General features: G+C 37.7%; 1 protein-coding gene across 1 annotated transcript in view; it reads left to right on the forward strand.

Moving 5' to 3' along the window:
- Nucleotides 1-17,357, forward strand: part of TLL1 (tolloid like 1) — a 142,409-nt gene extending 125,052 nt beyond the window's left edge. Inside the window, exons 18-21 of the mRNA XM_075091075.1 lie at nucleotides 1,347-1,474; nucleotides 5,973-6,186; nucleotides 11,380-11,630; nucleotides 13,253-17,357. Of these exons, the coding sequence (XP_074947176.1) occupies nucleotides 1,347-1,474; nucleotides 5,973-6,186; nucleotides 11,380-11,630; nucleotides 13,253-13,387 (728 nt within the window). The 3' untranslated portion in view covers nucleotides 13,388-17,357. The remainder of the gene's footprint in view (nucleotides 1-1,346; nucleotides 1,475-5,972; nucleotides 6,187-11,379; nucleotides 11,631-13,252) is intronic.
- Nucleotides 17,358-18,098: the final 741 nt, after the last annotated feature.

An 18,098-nucleotide genomic window follows, 5' to 3' on the forward strand; every position in this document is an offset into this window, starting at 1 on the left:
CTGCAGATCTTCTTCCAAGGAAAATAAAGGAAAAAGAAGGATCTTGGTTATGGGGGCTTAGACGTTCGGGCTTAAGCACTTCCCCCGCCCTTTTCCCGTCCCCTCCATCCCCAGCATTTGCGTGTCTGAGTCTGAGGTCCACAGGAATGCAGTTTGGAAAAATTGGGATCATTGGCAGGGAGTGCTACTTGTAATAGTGCTGTGAAGTGTCGAACATTTCGAGCTGTGGTATTTGTCTAACACTGTATTAAACACAGGGATAGAGTTTCTGGAGAGAAGCTTGGTAAAGTTGTTACTTGCTCCTATCAGTAGCAGTTAGTTTCCTCACAGTCAGGTTGAAACTCTATCAGCCTTTTCTGTGTTTACTTTAGGGGACATATTCAGACAATCTAAATTCCAGGCAAGTCCCTATGCATCTTACTTCCTATTTGCTGTCTCAAGGTGTGGCCACCTCCAAGAAAACAGGAGGCTTTGGGGCTTAAGTAGAATTTAGATTATCTGAAAATGAACCTCAAGCATGCAATATCACGTGAGCTACTGTAATTTCTCAAGGCTGTATTCGAGCATGGATTTAATTTGCGAGTAAATATGCACCCTTTGTGAATCACTTGCATTATCACTGGTGTTGGAATGATAGTTGCCTGCTCTAAAAGATTCCTGTTGAATAATTCTGATATTTATAAAGTAATTTGATATTTTAAAAAACTAAATACAAAAATGAAACAGGTTGCTTTCTTGCCTTCTTTAAGTTTTACTTCTTTGTATTTATTCACAGAGATGTGCTGGTGATTCAGTTACGATGTGAATGACTAAGCTGTTCTTGGTACAAACTCACAGTTTAGTCTTAGCTGTTCTCTAGTCATATATATGTCCCTAGAAACTGTGTTTTAGAAATCAAAATGATTACTCTGTAGCTGCAGTATGAAAATTAGTAAGAAGAGAGAAAAAGAAATTATTCAAGAAATATCACTGGAAGTTGGAGTAGCAAGATTTCTCACATGGATTTTCATACTTACTTGTATGTAGAATGAGGGGAATAGCAAAATATTCAATTAAATTTTAATACTTATGTATATTCCTTTATAATATTTTTTTCCAAAAAAGTACCATCCGTTGTAAACAACAGTGTATGTTTCACAACAATCAGTAAACAAGGGTGCTGGGTTAATTGCCATAAAGCGTTTGCCAAAGGGGAAGAATGTGTTCGTGTACACTGAAGAGCGTGCTTAGCTATTTTCCTAAAGACCCTTTCCATTCAGTGGGTCCCCTGACAAAAAAAGAGTACTTTTCTGGCTACCTCTGAATGCAGACCCCCAGACTAACTGATGCTATCACTGTTGGCACAGCTGAGTGTGAACAGAAGATCCACAGTCCCAACGGCATCATCACGAGTCCCAACTGGCCCGACAAGTATCCCAGTAGAAAGGAGTGCACGTGGGAAATCAGTGCCACCCCTGGGCAGAGGGTCAAACTGGTGAGTTTCTGCCTACCCTTCCTTTTTCTCTTTTCTTCCACCTCCTCAAATGACTACTCAACAATATGAAACTGTTACTAAACTTTACTATCAGTTTGTAGTCCAGAGGTAAATGGTTTTAAAAAGCTGATTCCTGTCCATTCCTGGCCTACTGGGGCTACTTGGTATCATAGAGCTGTGAATTTAAGTTTGTGGGGATGGTAAATACTCTGGGTAGCAAAGGGCAGGAGGACTACTTTTCTCCTGTCAGACTTTACTGTATCATTGTTGCAATTCATTAAATTTGCACAAAATATTGACAAATACGGCAGTGGCCATTTACACAATCTCCAATAATATAGAATAAGCAAAATTAGAAGTTATGAACAGTCCTCTCCACAAAACTTTTGCATTTCCATTCTATACTTTTCAAGGAGGGAATGAAGATACAAAAAACCAAGAATCTGGACTTCTCATTTAAAAGTGGCTCCAAATTTTAACATAAGTAGAAGAGCAGCCTAAGTTAGTTAAGTAACCTTTGAGTCCAGCTGGCTGAGGACAGTGCTGGTGGCTGAAGACAGGTTAGCAGAGTTTAGGGAGCTTTGCAGATCTGCTGAGTTAATCTAACCTCTGTACAAAGCCAAAGGCATAGACCTGCCCAGGGGGCTTTTCTGCTTTGAGATCAGCCCCAGTGTTCCTTCAGCCGGAGTCTCAGGGGACAGCCACAACAAAAGCTGACCTTACATAATTTAAAATCTGGTAAATTGATTAACAAGTGTTTTGGAGCAAATGAACTTGAGAGGTGTGTCTGCTTCAGAGAGGTAGAAGCAAGAAGCAATACTGATGCAGGGATGAAAGGGATATATGTTGCCATCTCATAACTCCTGACCTTAGCCAAAACCGTAACCCATTACTGGTGCTGGTTCTGGTGAACAGGGGTTCACCAGAAGTAAAATAGTTAAACTGTTCTGGGGAATGTGGGGGTTGCAGAAAATGAGTGGTGTGTATGCTCTGTACCTTCAAAGGGTGAAAAACAGGTTTTTGATTCAGGCAGCCTTCCTGCAGCCACTTCTGAGCAAGCCTTCTTCATCCTGGCTGAATAAACCAAAGCTAGCCAGGCCTGGGCATGTTACTGTAAAAGTTTTTTCAGAACTTTTAACCTCAGCATGCAAAATCCCAGCATTCAGATTTTCTTTCAGTGAAATATCATGTGGTCTGTTTTAAAAGGAAAGGTTTTTAAATTGGCTTTTGCCAATGAAATTGGAAAAAAATAGCAGAATTTTACTGGATAGAATTTTCAAAAATACCTCCATGATATAGAGTCTGAAATCCACTTTTCTGTGCAAGCCAGTAGGGTCAATCTACTAAATTCTGTGTGTGTAGTATCTTTAAAGTCTGTCTAGTACAGCAAGATCCCATATCAATAATATTAATAATATTAATACCATACTTCTACCATGGATAAATATTTTTCTTGGACTTTCACACTGTATTTAGGTTTAGTCCTCACAGTTTATTTAGTTAAATTGAACAAGGAGAGAATTGATTTCTTCATGGTAACAAACCACATAAATTGTGAGGCTGTGCTTAATTTTTCAAGAGGGATGTGTGTACAGAAACTGATCTTTTGTTGCAGTTGCTCTCACTCTGATAATCATTGAAAAGTCTCTTCCTGAAAAGGCTAAAGTTAAGCATTTGGGGTAATTAAGAAGCCTATGAAAAAATGGTATATTTTACATGCCCTTCAGAATTTTTAAATGAAATGTGTAGATAAAGATGGCGTTGCAAATGTATGTGGCAGAGAGATTTTCATAAGCTAATCAGCCGGATGTTTATAAGAGACAGACTTAAGTGTCCTGTTCAGGCAGCTATCCGTAAGTGCCACCAACATATCTACTCAGTTGAGTGCTATAGATAGAAAGGGCTGGATGTTCAGAAGCCGTATCTAACACTTCTGAATACCGTTCCCACTAATGAGACAATCAAAATGGTGACTGTAGTCATGGTGGCATAGGTATTCAAAAGTATTTGTCCCAGGAAGATAGAGTGTGATTTAAATATACTTCCAATTTTTATTAAATCATCTGTGAACTCTGCTGGCACTAAATAATAGAAAGTTAGCAGCAACTACTCAGCCATGTTCTACTTTAAGGAAAGTTTGTGCAGTTGTCCTCTTTCAAGCCTGCTCTTTGTCCACTGCTGGGAACTGACTGCTTTTTAGAAAAATGGAGATCACCTCTGGATATCTGGAAATATTAGGCATTTTGAGCTTTTAAAAGACTTTAATATTAAGATTTGCTTTTCCTTTAAAAGGCAAGTTCCTTTGATTCTCTCTGTAATTGCTAGAATCCATTGTTAGACTCACAACAGATTTAGGACTTTTTTCCTGTTCTTCTTTGTGGGACCCAGTACAACATGTGCTGTCCCCCTGCAGGCTTAGGAATCCCAGTGATAAGTCCAATATTAAAAATAATAGGTGTGTCTTACAGTTCACGGTGAGAAATGTTTCCTAGAGAGTGATCTTTTTGTACAGATGAGAAGTGAACAATACTGATACAATTTTCTTCTAAAAGAAAACAAAGTTCTGCAGGCTGCTCTTGGATCACATCTATTGCTCCCGTCGATTCCAAGTTGGCTTGACTCAATTCTATATTTAACTAACTCCCTTACAGTTAGTATCTCGGCTTTCTGGGTTTTTTTTTTTAATCCATCAGATTTTATTTGGGTATAAATGACAACACGTACTTGGCATCATAAAAGTAGGATGGCTGACTACAATTTAAGAGCAGCAGGAGGGACTGCTGTACAGCTGTTTTCACTGCCTCTGCAGTTTCATTCCCTTAATAAAACCCCCAAACTTTCCTGTGAAATGAACCTACATCCACTGCATCATGCAACTCTTCACTTTTCACAAAACAAAACTGTTATTCTGAATATTCCAGTTCTTTGGGCGAAATACTTTGTGTTAGGCCCTTATATCTCCTTTAGGTCAGCTGTTAATATAAATATCATCACATTTCACACTGGCTGGACTTCACAAGGGATTTGGTAGGTCAGGTTTTCTTTGGTGTACCAGATAGAATGCATAATTATTGTATTTGCTCAGTATTTGATAGTTCAGTTTTTATTCCTTAAAATTGTTGCTTCTTAATCCTTTAGTGGTTTTTCTTTTTCATAAACAGTCAGCTATGACTACTCATGGGAGCATTTAGCCTTAGTGCTTTTATACTATTTTGTTGAGCAAAACAGATTTTGAATTTCACCTTAAATTGCAGGTGATTTCTGAAAATTCACAAAGATATGTATGTATACTGCCTTCTCAGTGTTTACATGAGAGGAAATTACTGGATTTTAATCTTCAGGTTTCTGGTTGAAATTTAAAACTGGTCAAAAAGTCTTATCTGAAATCTTAGATGTCCCCATTAAATAAATTTTTTTATATCAGTCCAGTCTTGGAAGACACTCTTCCATATTTGAAAAGCAGGTATTAGTTGTGTGTGTTTTAGCAGTTTCTGTAGGGTATGGCATCCATCATTGGGAAATGCCTTTGGTTGGACACTCTGAGTTTGAGAAATCTAAATTCCAAAAGTTTTTGAAACTAAGTTGGCCAGGCTCTGCTTTGAAGGACTTTCAGTTTACAATTTCTAGTAGACCCAAATTTGTCCTTGCAAGCTGCCATGAGCACTAAGAGATACTGAGAATCCCTAGGAGCTCAGAAACAGATAAACGTTTTGAAGTGTAGAAGCAACATCGCAGATGTGAAACAAAGTAAAGTTTGCAATAATAGTTGAAACTATGGCAGCAATTCGAATCTTCTTGGGAGTGCTGAGGACAGCAAAAGAGTCTGCTGAAGTTTTTTTTTAATAAACAATCAACAACATTTTCCTATTTTTCACAATGATTTTGCTAGGAAATATGTGATCTTAGCAAGAAGGGTGCAGCCTGAAATATTTTTAGTGTTGTAATAATAAAAAAAATAGATCTCTAGATAATAGATCAGAAAATATAACTTTCATGCATAACCATTCACGTGGGAAGGTCATTCCTGAAGGCTTTAGTTGCAACGTGAGGTAAATAAAAAAGAGGGGAGGAGGGGGCGTTATGTTTTGCAGATGTTTCAATCAGTCCTCAGCTATCTGAGGAACCAATAGATTTCCTGCTTTTTGCTGTTTTGAATGTTCTGTGAAATTTGGAATTATCCTACAAATGGTACAAATGCAACAGAAAAATCACAGTGGTCTAGATTTAATATTCTGTTATGGATATTCATGGGCTATAAAGATTCTAATTCTTTTTTATATGAAGGATGATGCCCTCTTAAAATTCACTGTCTTAATTATTCCACTTTCCTAAAATCAGTATGTTATTCAAAGCTACAGGTCTGTAGCTGCTAAATTGTGTCACCTTAACTACATCTACTTCGTATTCTGAAACATGCTATCAGCACATATGTACCATATAAGTACAGGAAATACAGTACTAAATTGAGTCATTTTGCCTTTTCCCCCCACTCCCCCAGACCTTCAACGAATTTGAGATAGAACAACATCAAGAATGTGCTTACGACCACTTGGAAGTGTTTGATGGTGAAAGTGAAAAATCACCAATTCTGGGACGCTTATGCGGCAATAAGATACCAGATCCTCTTATGGCTACTGGCAACAAAATGTTTCTCCGCTTTATTTCTGATGCATCAGTTCAAAGAAAAGGCTTCCAAGCAACACACTCTACAGGTCAGAAAATCAGGATGCGCTTTACTAATAAGTTCCCCTTTGCTCTTTAGTGGAAGATATTCAGGCATTTCTTTTATAGGAATGGGATGAGTTAACAGATAAGACGACGTTACAACTAAATCTAATGAAACCTTAACAACAGTAGGAAAAGTCTGAGATTGCAGAAGGTATTCTCTAATATTTTAGACATTTCTTTCTCCTCCTCGCTCTCTTCCTGTGTGCATCTCTCTCAATTTTACAGGTAAATGATTAAAAGATTTTTGAAACAAAATCTGATAAAAAGAGGATATTGGCATAGACAGTCTAAGAGATATTTCTTAAGGTTCATCCCATTACTTTGTAAAAGATTCAATAGCTTTTCATTGTATTTGTAATGGCAATACTTCACTGGGGCATGTGATGCAACTCCATTACTATTCTGTTCTAACTTAAACAAGTCTGGGGTTCGTGTAAACAGCTATTACTTTCCTGTAGAGCTAAAAAGTAGACGAGGCAAAGAAAAATAAGTAAAAAACAATACTGAAGACTTTCTTAAGACTGTTAGAATATAATGTCCTTCACATTTACCGTTTAATTTTGTTCTTTGGCAAAGATCACTGAAATTAAAATAATGTTTTTCAATTGCATGAATAGATTTCCTGGGACTTTTTCACAGTGTGCACATTATTTCGTTGAAGTTCCTTGGCTTACAGTGGCCCCTAGTGCTGAATCTCTGAACTTCCAGTGCTTGCTGTAAGAAGGGGGTTTGGGGTTTTTTGTTTTCTTCTTCAGAACGTAATGTCTGTCTTTACTTTCATTCTTATTCATCCAGTATTTGGAAATTAATATTAATGCAGAAAATATTTATAAATATCTGTGCTAGTACATAAGGTTTACTGACAGGCAGCAGTTCATTAGTAGAAGATAGTAATCAAGGTTATTAGCCACTGTTAATACCATTTGATATTACCCAGCGTATTCATTAAGTTGATGTGTAGTGCTCAGCTAACAAATCCTCATATATCAATGTTAGTATTTTTTTTCCTTCTGCTTGTTAAGACTAATTCTAAAACGTTATTAATTTAATTTCCCTTTCAGAGCAAGGCAGTAGGCAACAGTATATGAACTATTCACACTTCATGATCTGAGCCTGGAAAGTGAAAATTTTAGCGACTACTTGTAATTCAGTTTTTCGTGTGGGAAATCCTCTTCTACAAGCATGTCATTGTTTGCCTTCCCTACCACAGTAACCCCTCCCCTTAGATGGAAAATTAGATAGAAATGGTAATAATTACTCATTTTTAAATTACCTTGGGCTAAATAGTTAAAGGTCAGAACTCTTGTTAGAAACAGGTGTTGTAGAACTACTGTCTCATTTATTCTACTCGCTTTCAATTTGCAGAATTGGAGCAGTCATGGTATTGAAATAGATCAAATTTGTATTTGCTAACTTCTAAAGATTGCTAGTTAGATTATAACTTGCTGGAATTTCCCTCAGATAGATAGTTATATATATGTGCTGAGTTTTATGTGCCTTAACTGTAAAAACTTAATTAGCATGCATAATAGTGCTTTTCTGAGAAAATCTGAAGAATAGAATCTGCCCAGTTTTTAAGAAAGTTGTAAAAATTAGAAAGCTTGCCTCCTATAGAGGACATTTTTGCTGTCAACTCTGTTGCACAAAGTGCTCCCTAAGGTGAACAATGCATCACCAGGACTTTGAGGTACCGTTTGAGTGAGTCACGACTCAGATCTTGCAGCTTTTTCCTGCAGTCTAGAGCCAAACACAGATGCCTCATCGGAATTTTACTCCTCTGTTTTGGACACACATGTGAATAAATAGATATCTCACAAGTGTCTAGACAGCGGATTGTATTTCCTTATTTTATTTTTTCTAGCAAGTAATTGATGCTATGCGGTGGAGATATGCGAGTTTGCACTCAGTCCTGCATAGCTGTGCAGAGAGACAGGGAGAGCTGAGGAAGCCACTCCCTTCACTTCAGACCTCTGGGCAGAACTCACTCAGTAGAAGGAGCTGTGTAATATAACAGCAGAGAAAGAGTAACTGGATCCTGTGCCTGTGCTGCTGTGTTCCCGGCATCTTCTAGAATAAGAGGCCATTAAATCATGTAGATCCTGATGATGATGTTGATTTGCCTTCTGTGACACTTTTTGGCTTGAAATACTGTTCAAATACCAAAGTCCATTGAATATTTCAAAACTAGGATAAAACTGTAGCAGCAATGGTAATAAAGTTTCAAAAAATAAGTTGGATAGAAAGGCTTCGCTAGGTGAAGCAAAACTTATAAAATGCTGTTTTTAAAGTGCAACACTGTTTTAGAAAGAGATTCTGTTGTATTTTTCCCTCTCCGAAAAGGCATAACCCATTCAGAAGGAATTTACAAAAATTCTCCTGACAGAGCATGAATCATCATTGCTCAGAGAGTGATTTGATTGCCCTAACACAGGCATCTGTTTCCCTTCTGGATGGCCTCATTTTTGGCGCCTGTCCTCCAGCCACTGCTGCAGGAGGTTTCAGGTCTGCTGTAGGTCCTGTTCCTACCTGTCAACCCTGGGAGGATGCCTCTGATGAATTTGGACATCTCAGGTGTCACTCAGTTTATGATCCTGTGTGGCTTCCAAAATGACTATAATAATTCATTATGGCCACGCTGAATCAAACCTATAATCTTGTTTTGCTAGTTCAGATAGTGAGAGTTTAAGCTTTTCACATCTGTCCAGCTTGTTAAACAGTCAAGAGACTACTGCTTGATTTGCTCTTACGTTTGTAAGAAGACTAAAAGACCCTAGAATGGTCAGGAAACAAGAAAGGGTTTTTTGTTCCTTAGCTGATCTAGAAAAAAGTCTTTCACCTGAAGCTGTCAGACCAGCAGCTTTTTACAAGTCAGACGTAGTTCCTTACAGTCAGTTGTGTACATCGAACCTACAGCAGAGCCGACCCAGCACAACAGAAAACATGATGGGCGGCGCAGCTCAGTTAGTTCTGGGATCAAGGCTGCGCAAGCGCTGCTGCGTGGCACTGTGCTGTTCTGTGCAGACCCATCACAGCCTGTCACACACGTCCTAATGCAGCATGCATTGTGCAGGCTGGATGTAGACTTCTGAAATTACAACTTAGTCCTTGAGAAATTGAAAAATTGACTTGTAATTTCTAAAATCAATACTTTATCCTAAAATATAAGGCCACAATCCATGGGAGAAGGGCAGAGGAAAGGGAATTGCCGTTTTCTGACGTTGCTAGTAAGGCTACAACTTCCCTTTAAGCTCCTGTCCGCTGTAGCAAGAAGAGGAAAACAATGCAGACAGTTCATTAAACATTTTCTTCTTAGCAGCTGTTCTGTGTCTGAAGCAGGGAGATGTTTTTACTGTTGGCAACGGTCCAGTTAAAAAAAAAAAAAAAAGGGAAATCAAGTATAGGAATAAAAAGGGGGAAAATATTAGAATACCAGTGAGAAATAACTGTTTGAACTAACTCATTTGACAAATTTTCTTTATCATGGGCTCTTACCTGTTCTTTAAAAGAACAAAAAAATTTTGAAATTTCAGATTGAACAACAGATTATTCATAATGGGTTGCTCTGCTTACATAATTTATATTTCCTGCTTTGATTCCTTCATTTTCTTATTAAGAAAAAACCCCATGTTTTTAAAAAGTAAGGGTTTGCTCATTAATTCTCAACTGAAATGTGACTCCTCACAATATAACATTGCAGTTGGTCGTGTTTAGTGTGGCTGGAGTCCGTGACACTGAAGTCAAATTCAAATTATTAATTCACCAAAGCTTTAGAAATGTTTGAATCTTGTAATTTGTTTCAGGTAATTATAAAATGATCAATTTATAATAGCCACAGTTGATCAAAATGCAGATAGAATCATCTATTTATGAAAATTGAATCTAAACTTCTGAATCTCAAGTTTTGCTTCAAGCTCATTTGCACTTGGTGATTTTATGGGTGCTGTAAGGGATGGATTTTTCTTGATGAGAAACAAGAACAAAGTTGTGCTCTTTTCATTGAAATCTTTAACTATAAAGAAAAAAAGCCCCCACCCATCTCTCGGAAAAATAAAAAACAATACCTTTTTTTTTTCTTTTAAGTGCAATTTTCCTTCTGTTGTTGGTTGCATTGTAATAGAACTTTTAATTGGCAAATGCGTAACACCTATATGTTTGAGTCACTGTAGAAGCTGAATTCACTGGCTATTTAGGATAGAATATTACTTTTAATTATAGCTGCTGAAAATATTTAGAAAGGATAAAATACTAGCTGCTGGTTTGCTTGTTTTGTTTGGTTTGGTTTTTTTTTTTTTCTGCTTGGTTTATTTTCAGCAATATCTGTTCTTCTTGAGCAAATGCTAAAGAACAGCTTATGGGGCTATACAGTAAATTTCATATTTAAATTACGAACTTTTTGTGGAGTTATAAAGAAGCTCTAAAGCAACACATAAATTTTACTACTGAGTACAAATAGAGATTTATGCTGAAAATATTGCTTTGGCACAGGGCAAGGATCTCCAGCTCAGGACTTGCTTCAAGAGCAGGTTTTCACCTATAAGTCTCTCTCTGGTAGTAGCAGCTTTCTCCTGGCCACGATCTTTGGCAGAGAAAGACCTGATCACATCCATGAACTACACAGCAAACAAGCTAGTGAGCTTGGCAGTGGTGTTTAGCATTGAGCTGGCTCTCCAGGCACCACATGATGATTAAAGCCGACGCTCCTATGGAACACAAGACTTTTGCACTTGATCACTGACTGCATGTGTGCTAGAGCTGATCTGCTTGCAAAGTGTCATTAACCTATGTGGAAAGGCTGTCACCACTGAAATGTGGATGCCCCACTTAGAGCACTTGCCTTGCTGACCACAGGCACCTCTCAAATGCCTACCTGGAGAATGTCCTTCCTCTTGAACCACATTCCTTACAGCTTTGGTGTTCCCTGCCTTTTGGTCTTTCACCTGAAAATTATGAAATATGCTCAAATTTCTGTAGTTATAAAACAGGATTTATATAGGGGAAACTCAGAATGGTGGATTAGTATTCATACTAGGTAGTACTTCACTCTACACCTTGTTTGATTGACCTGCTTGTGGCATAAAAATACACTCAGCCTGAATAAGGCTGGGCATCTATGAAAAGAAAATGCTAATTTGAACTGAATAAACTTCTTCATCCTTATTTCTTTTTCCTTTGTTTAGAGTGTGGTGGTCGGCTGAAAGCTGAAACCAAGCCCAAAGATCTGTACTCCCATGCTCAGTTTGGTGATAACAACTATCCAGTTCAGGCAGACTGTGACTGGCTCCTGGTGGCAGAGCGCAGCCATCGAGTCGAGTTAATGTTTCAGACTTTTGAGGTTGAAGAAGAGGCAGACTGTGGCTACGATTACGTGGAGCTCTTTGATGGTCATGATAAGACAGCTGTGAGACTTGGCCGATTTTGTGGGTCTGGGGTAAGTAACCAGGTACTAAAGTTTTTATTTCAACAACAAAAAGACAGGGCAGAGGAAGGAAAGGGACAAGAAGGAATGAAGTTCACTTACTACACTTTATGATAAAGATACTAGATTATCTGCTCTAGATTTTTTTTTTTAAATCTACATTTGCAGATTTGTAGTACAAGCATTCCCTTGAAATATTTTCAACAATATTCTTACCTAGTTTTTGACCAAAGTATCATAATCTTATGTTAAGCTTTAGGTAGCTGACAGCAGAGCATTTAACAGAACCCCCAAATGAGTTAACAGCATTCTCCCTTACAGAGAGGAAAATGCACTAGTGTTGAAAATGATCACATTAGAATTCTTTCACTTTGAATGAAGAAGCCATAATTTGCAGGGGAAGGGGAGCTTGGGAAGCATCAGAAAGCTCATCTACTACTGAAATATGATTTTAGGAAAAAAAAAGTGCCCCTAAACTGTGTGATTAATTTGGGCCTTAGGAAAGCCCTGTTATCCCAAATACATCTCTTACACGTTTTAACTGTGAGACATGGAGGAAATTGGCCAGGTGACATCCTGAAAAGGATGTATCCTATTTCTCCTTTTAGACTTGCATTATTCTGTTGGCTGCCTGCCTTGAGAAAGCTGGTGCAATGATCCCACAAGTCCTCATCAATTCTTTATATGTGTGCAAATGCAAGGACACTTTCATATATACACACTCTTTGCCCAGACAAAAGGTTTGAAAGGCTCTACATGAGACAGTAGGAGCTCTTAATTAACTGCATGACACTTCTTGGATTCAACCACAGCGCTGGATCAAACATCTCCATCGTTCAGACAAGTTACCTGTAAACTGGCTTTGAATCCTTTAAGGGCATTTTTTTTTAACACTTAAAGATGCAGGGAAGGTGCTACCACTGAACTGTAGGCGATATATTCTAAGGGAAATGCTACCACTGAGCCCAGCATCTACTAATTTACACAAAACAATACTTTTCTTTGCAAGTTTCCCTATTTTACAAGTAGGAGGGCAGCGAACAGGAGAATGGTCCAACCCCAGTCTGATTTTTTTGGGGGGAGTGGTGGGGTGGGGTGGTTGGGGTCTGTTGTTGTTTTGCTTTGGTTCTAGCAAGATATGGGTGAATGGCTTCCGAGGCCGTTCCAAAGCAAGGACATAGGAAAGATGGGATTAAATAGAGAAGCTATTGAAAGCAAAATAATTCAAGCTGAAGTGGGAAAAGGGCACTGTTAGTATATGTTACCACCTTCTCAACTTCAGAAAAAGGACTTGGTAGTTCATCTGGTACTTCTGATCAAAGTTTTTCAGTAATAAAACAGGCCGTTATGAAGAATAAAATGGGAAAAAAGGTACTGGAGTAATTTTTTCCCCCTGAATTTGGAATATTGTGTATGGTCCTGCCCCATCACTTGCATGACTCCAGAAGAACCATAGAAGATATCTGGGAAGGGCAAAAGAACGAGGAGCTTTTTTCTTTGTCTCATAAGAAAAATTTAGATACTCAATACAAATTGAATACAAAAGAGAAATATCCATAAGAAAAAAGATCTGAATGAAGTGTATAAATACACAGAGTGGACAGATAATTTGTTTGTTTATTCATTCATTTTAGCCACCAGAAGAAATTTATTCAGCAGGGGAAGCTCTTTTACTTCACTTTCACACTGATGATACAATCAACAAGAAAGGATTTCATATACGATACAGAAGTATAAAATATCCAGATAGTGTGCACACCAAAAAATAACACAAGAACCTCTATGCCAGAAAAGAAGTGAGAAAGAAAGAACGCACAGTGGAAAGGAAGGATGGCATGTCTTTTTTTTTAACTGAAGCTAGTAGCACAAATGTTTTATATGAGTTCAGTTGAAACGACAACTTATAAGACCAGAGACTGAAATAAAATTTAAAAAACTAAATCACCTATCCCAGTGGAATAGACAAGATGATGATATGCGGGCTCCATACGTGACTGTCTCTGCAAAGCTTGTGAAAGGACTTCGCATGCAGGGAGAACATAAAAGCTTTTGTTCGTGGTTTGACATTTGTCATAGATAGAGTGCAGATTCTGTCAGTCGCATTCAGGGGAAGTGACCCTGCAGACCGTTCTTCCTTCTGACAATTGTATGGTGTCCAGGAGGAAAAAAAGTTCTTTCAGGTCACACACTCGAAATACTGTCCTTAGGTCTAGTTGCTCTGACTTTGTATCCTGCATATGGTGTGTACAAGTACTTGAAAGAAGATATGGAATGGGAAGGTCTTTCTGCATTGTTCTGTATTTTTTAAAAATTCATCTGTCATATCAGGTTATCAGTGTTTTGAAACTGGAAAATCCTCCTTCTGAAACATAACTGATCTTTAGAGTATTTTGTTTTACTAATGACTGAAAAGTCTGAACTGTTACATTAGTGATCACTAGTTGACCAATCACTAGCTGACTGAATTTGAACAGTGTAAGCATCTGAAAATGTTTGGTTTACTGGTTAAGTAAGCTATCTCTGATGATGTGCTCTTATTTTGCACTGAACACAGAAAGAGACTGAGATGAAAACCTGTCCCGAATCAAAATCTGTATCCATGAGAAACAGAAGTAGTCAAGGATCATCTGAAACTCCTCCTACTGAATTTTTTTTTTTAGTAGTACATTTGGAACCACTACTAAGCTTTATTTCTTTGGACCTCTTTGTGAATGACTTAATTGTCTGGTTTAGCTAATCAGAAATGAAGACGTAGTAGTATCTAAGAGGGAGGTTTCCCAAAGAGGGTTTTTTGTCTCGGAGTGAGGGTATCTGTGATGGTGAAAAAAGCAAACCAAAACAAGAGACCCAGGATTTATTTGTTATCAAGAGTGAATTCCTATGGTGCTATTCCATGAACATTAAAAACAAAAACAAACCAAGAAGTTTTAGACTTTTGAGCCAACAGCTTGCAGATCATGAATGTCTCACTACGCCTGGCTGCATCTGGAGAAGGAAGGCTTTACTGCTCCAAGGAAGAGTGGGTTGCAACAGCAGCGCTAGTCCTGTGGAACAACTACTACTATTGCCTTAGAATCCTCGCACACGGTCAGACAGATCTTCCTGTAGATTCACCTCTAATTTGATGCATAATTCGACAATGGACTTCGCATATGCTAACAAAAGGATCTTCAAGTGAAAGCCCCATCTGCAGAGCAAGATCATCTGCTGTAAATACAGTGACCTGCTTTTGATGTAGAGATATGTTATGTTTAGAACTGAGATATTCTATGTGCTTTAGGCCATACATGGGCTTTAGTCATAATGTACATGCATTATGTAAGTATTGTATGAATGAGTGCTCCAGGAGAGTGAGAGGTATTGTATGGGTGAAAATTGAATTGTTTCTTTATGTGCCAAGTTCTATCAGGACCCTGTTTGACTGTAGCAACTTTTCTTTAAAGGCTTCATAGACAGATAACAAGGACTTCTAGTTGGCAAGAAACATGTTTAAACGAAGTATTATGTTTCACTTACAAGAAATATTATTTTGATATCCTTTGATGTAAGTTGCTACTCAGATTAGCTTAGTTTCTGTTACCTTACTATGAACATACATTGGCACTAATAAATCTGACCTTTTTTTTTTATAAAAATAAAAACCAAATGTGTGTATAGGTGTCTTTGGTTGTTTTAACACCACTATCGCTGCTCATATATTACTGTATTCCTTTCCAGGCAGCTTATGGGTGTGAAGTTCAAAAACTGAGTAGTTTCTATATTTTTATAATACTGTTCCACTTTCCTTTTGTTTGGTTACTTTTTCAGGGTCTTTGTACAAGAAGTTAACTGCAAACTTTTTCTCCACAGTCTTTTACTACAAAATTCAGGCAGAAATATTACTATAGTTAAAAAAACCATTTCTTAACCTTGATACATAATTTATCAGCTCAGTGGAATACCAGGACTTGAATTTCTGAGAGGAAAAGCAAGCAGCAGCAGTGTCTCCCTGGCACAGGTAGTCAAAAGGAGTTACGAAAGTCTGAGGCTGGGAGCAAGATAGTTCAGGGTTATCTTTTTTTCCACTTTTCTATTCCAGTCTCCTCTTAATATTATCTCCCTTCCATTTGCTAAACATAATATTTTAAGTCTTCCTTTTCTCTTTTATTCCCCTCAGGGTTACTTCAACAACTACAGGGTTGAGTCAAGATTTTTTTTAAAGTTTTTTTTAATTATTTTTGTTGATTCATACAACCCCCTTTGTGTATAAATCCTACCGTCCTATGTTAAATAGTGCAGCTGGAGTAGTTGGGGAAGAAGGTTAGACTAAGCAAGCTGAGGGTACTTCCAAGACCCTGTGGAACATGATTCTTTGCAGCCATACCAAAGTATCGCCTTTGAGCACAGCGTGTCTGGGATTATTTCACATGCTATATGTAGAAGTCAGAAGAACATTGCTATAACTTTGAATACAAAGTTTCATTTTATTTGTCTAATTGCTTATTCCTTTGTAGATCCCGTATGCTTAAGAGTGGTGAAAATGAAGAAGGTGTTCCTAATGATTATCCTGATGATAAATGCTCCATATGGATCATATCTTCGCATTGGCCATGATCCTAGTCAATGCCTCATGGTGCTATCAGATGCACTAAAAACATAGTTATTTTCAAGTCATAGGAGGTTTTTTCCTGATGTAATGAAGATCACATACTCGGTGAACTGCTTATTTAATGGAAAGATGCCTTATAAATAGCCTAACAATAAGAAAATAATGAAAAATCTTTTATGCTGATGAAATTGTGAAAAGCAATGTGGGTTATCACAAAAAATCTTTGAAATGGAGACATTTGTCCACAACATCGGTTAAAGATCTTGCCTCTTGAGTAGTTAAAAAGACAAAACACAAAATCTAATGGGCTGGAGATCTACCTTTGAGACGTAGTTACAATGTATTTACCGGGAACAGTCCCAGCAGGTTGAAGATGATATTCCGCTTAGTATTTGACACAAACTTTCTCAACTGTGGGTAACCTTCTGGATTCAAATGATGTAACGTGATGTAAAGTTTTCTGCAGGGGTACATATAAAAAGCTCCTGATGTGTGCCGAGTATTATTCTTTAATGTTGTCAAATTCACCATAAAATGTTAAGTTGATGGAATACAATGGATCTGTGTGGCTGACCAGCTCTTGAAGAACTTAGAATCTGGTCTGCTACAGACGTGTGATCAATACCATGCTCAGAGAGGGAAGATATGTTTGTGAAAGGCTTTCCTTCCATCCTTAAAAAAAAAAGAAAAAGAAAAAAAGAAAAAAAATCAGTGAAAGTCAATTAGAACAGCTACCTTACATAAGAGCTGTGAAGGTCTAGCTGAAGCGAATAAAGTGAGTAAAACAAGGTAGGTGTACACACAGCAGATATTCTGTCCTTTGCTGGCCCATCGTTAGAGTCTGCAACATATTTGAGTAATCTTGCCTTGCTCTGAGACCCATGAAACAGCGAGTTGACCTAAACATGGGTGAGAGCCAGATCAGATCCTTCAGAGTATTGCAGCATTACTTTTTCATTTAAACCAGATTGCTTTTGAACCACTGGGAAAAAAAAAAAAGAAAAAAAAAAAAAGAAAAAAAAAAGATTAATTGGGTGGAAGCTTTATCCACCTGGGGAATTAGTTTTGCAATTCTGCTGTGTTGCCAGGGGAAAGTGGCACACCTAATTTTTTATAATGGAGGAAATTGTTGTTGACCTCACAGGTTGTGTGCTGCGCTAACTCTAGCTGTGTGCTGCACCGCTATAGAGTGTGGACGCTGCTCAGGCACACTGGAATTTTCTTCTATAATTAAATTTTTCTGTTGTGCCAAATTTTACAGATCTCAGAGTTTAGGGACCTGATATGGGTATGTAATTCCAGGAAAGTATTGAGTCTTAAAATAGACCTAACCAGTAACCAGAGGGGAATTTTCCTTTGACTTCGGATCTTAAACTGGGTTCAAATGAGTAATAGGAGGGGATGAGTTTTATCACAGTAACATACGTGATCATACAGATTGGCACAACCTTATCTAAGGAAGGACTTGCTCTTACTTTGATTTTACAGTTGATCATTATGATTTGATTATTAATTGATCAGTCAAAAAAAAAAAGAGGAGCAAGAACAAACAAAATGACTGAAAAAGGAAAATACAAAGATACCACAGATACCACTACTTTATATTAAAAAAAAAGTCATCTCCAAAGTCAACACTGTTGCCAATATATTAATTTTTCAATGCATCCTTCATATTCATTAACAATGGTTTATGCTGTATTACTTTCACTTACCTGAAGGAAGAGTTAGATGATTAATTACATCGGTTAGTGAATTTTTCAAGCACAGAACTGAAGACAACCTAAGGAATGACTTGCTTTTTGTTCCTAATGATGCATATCCTAACTAGCTACCTGTTTGTGAGAGGGCGTAACACTGGGCTATAGCTCTTACACATTGGGGTTTTTTTCCCC

Source organism: Phalacrocorax aristotelis, chromosome 4 (genome assembly GCF_949628215.1).
Source record: "Phalacrocorax aristotelis chromosome 4, bGulAri2.1, whole genome shotgun sequence".
Lineage (NCBI taxonomy): Eukaryota > Metazoa > Chordata > Aves > Suliformes > Phalacrocoracidae > Phalacrocorax > Phalacrocorax aristotelis.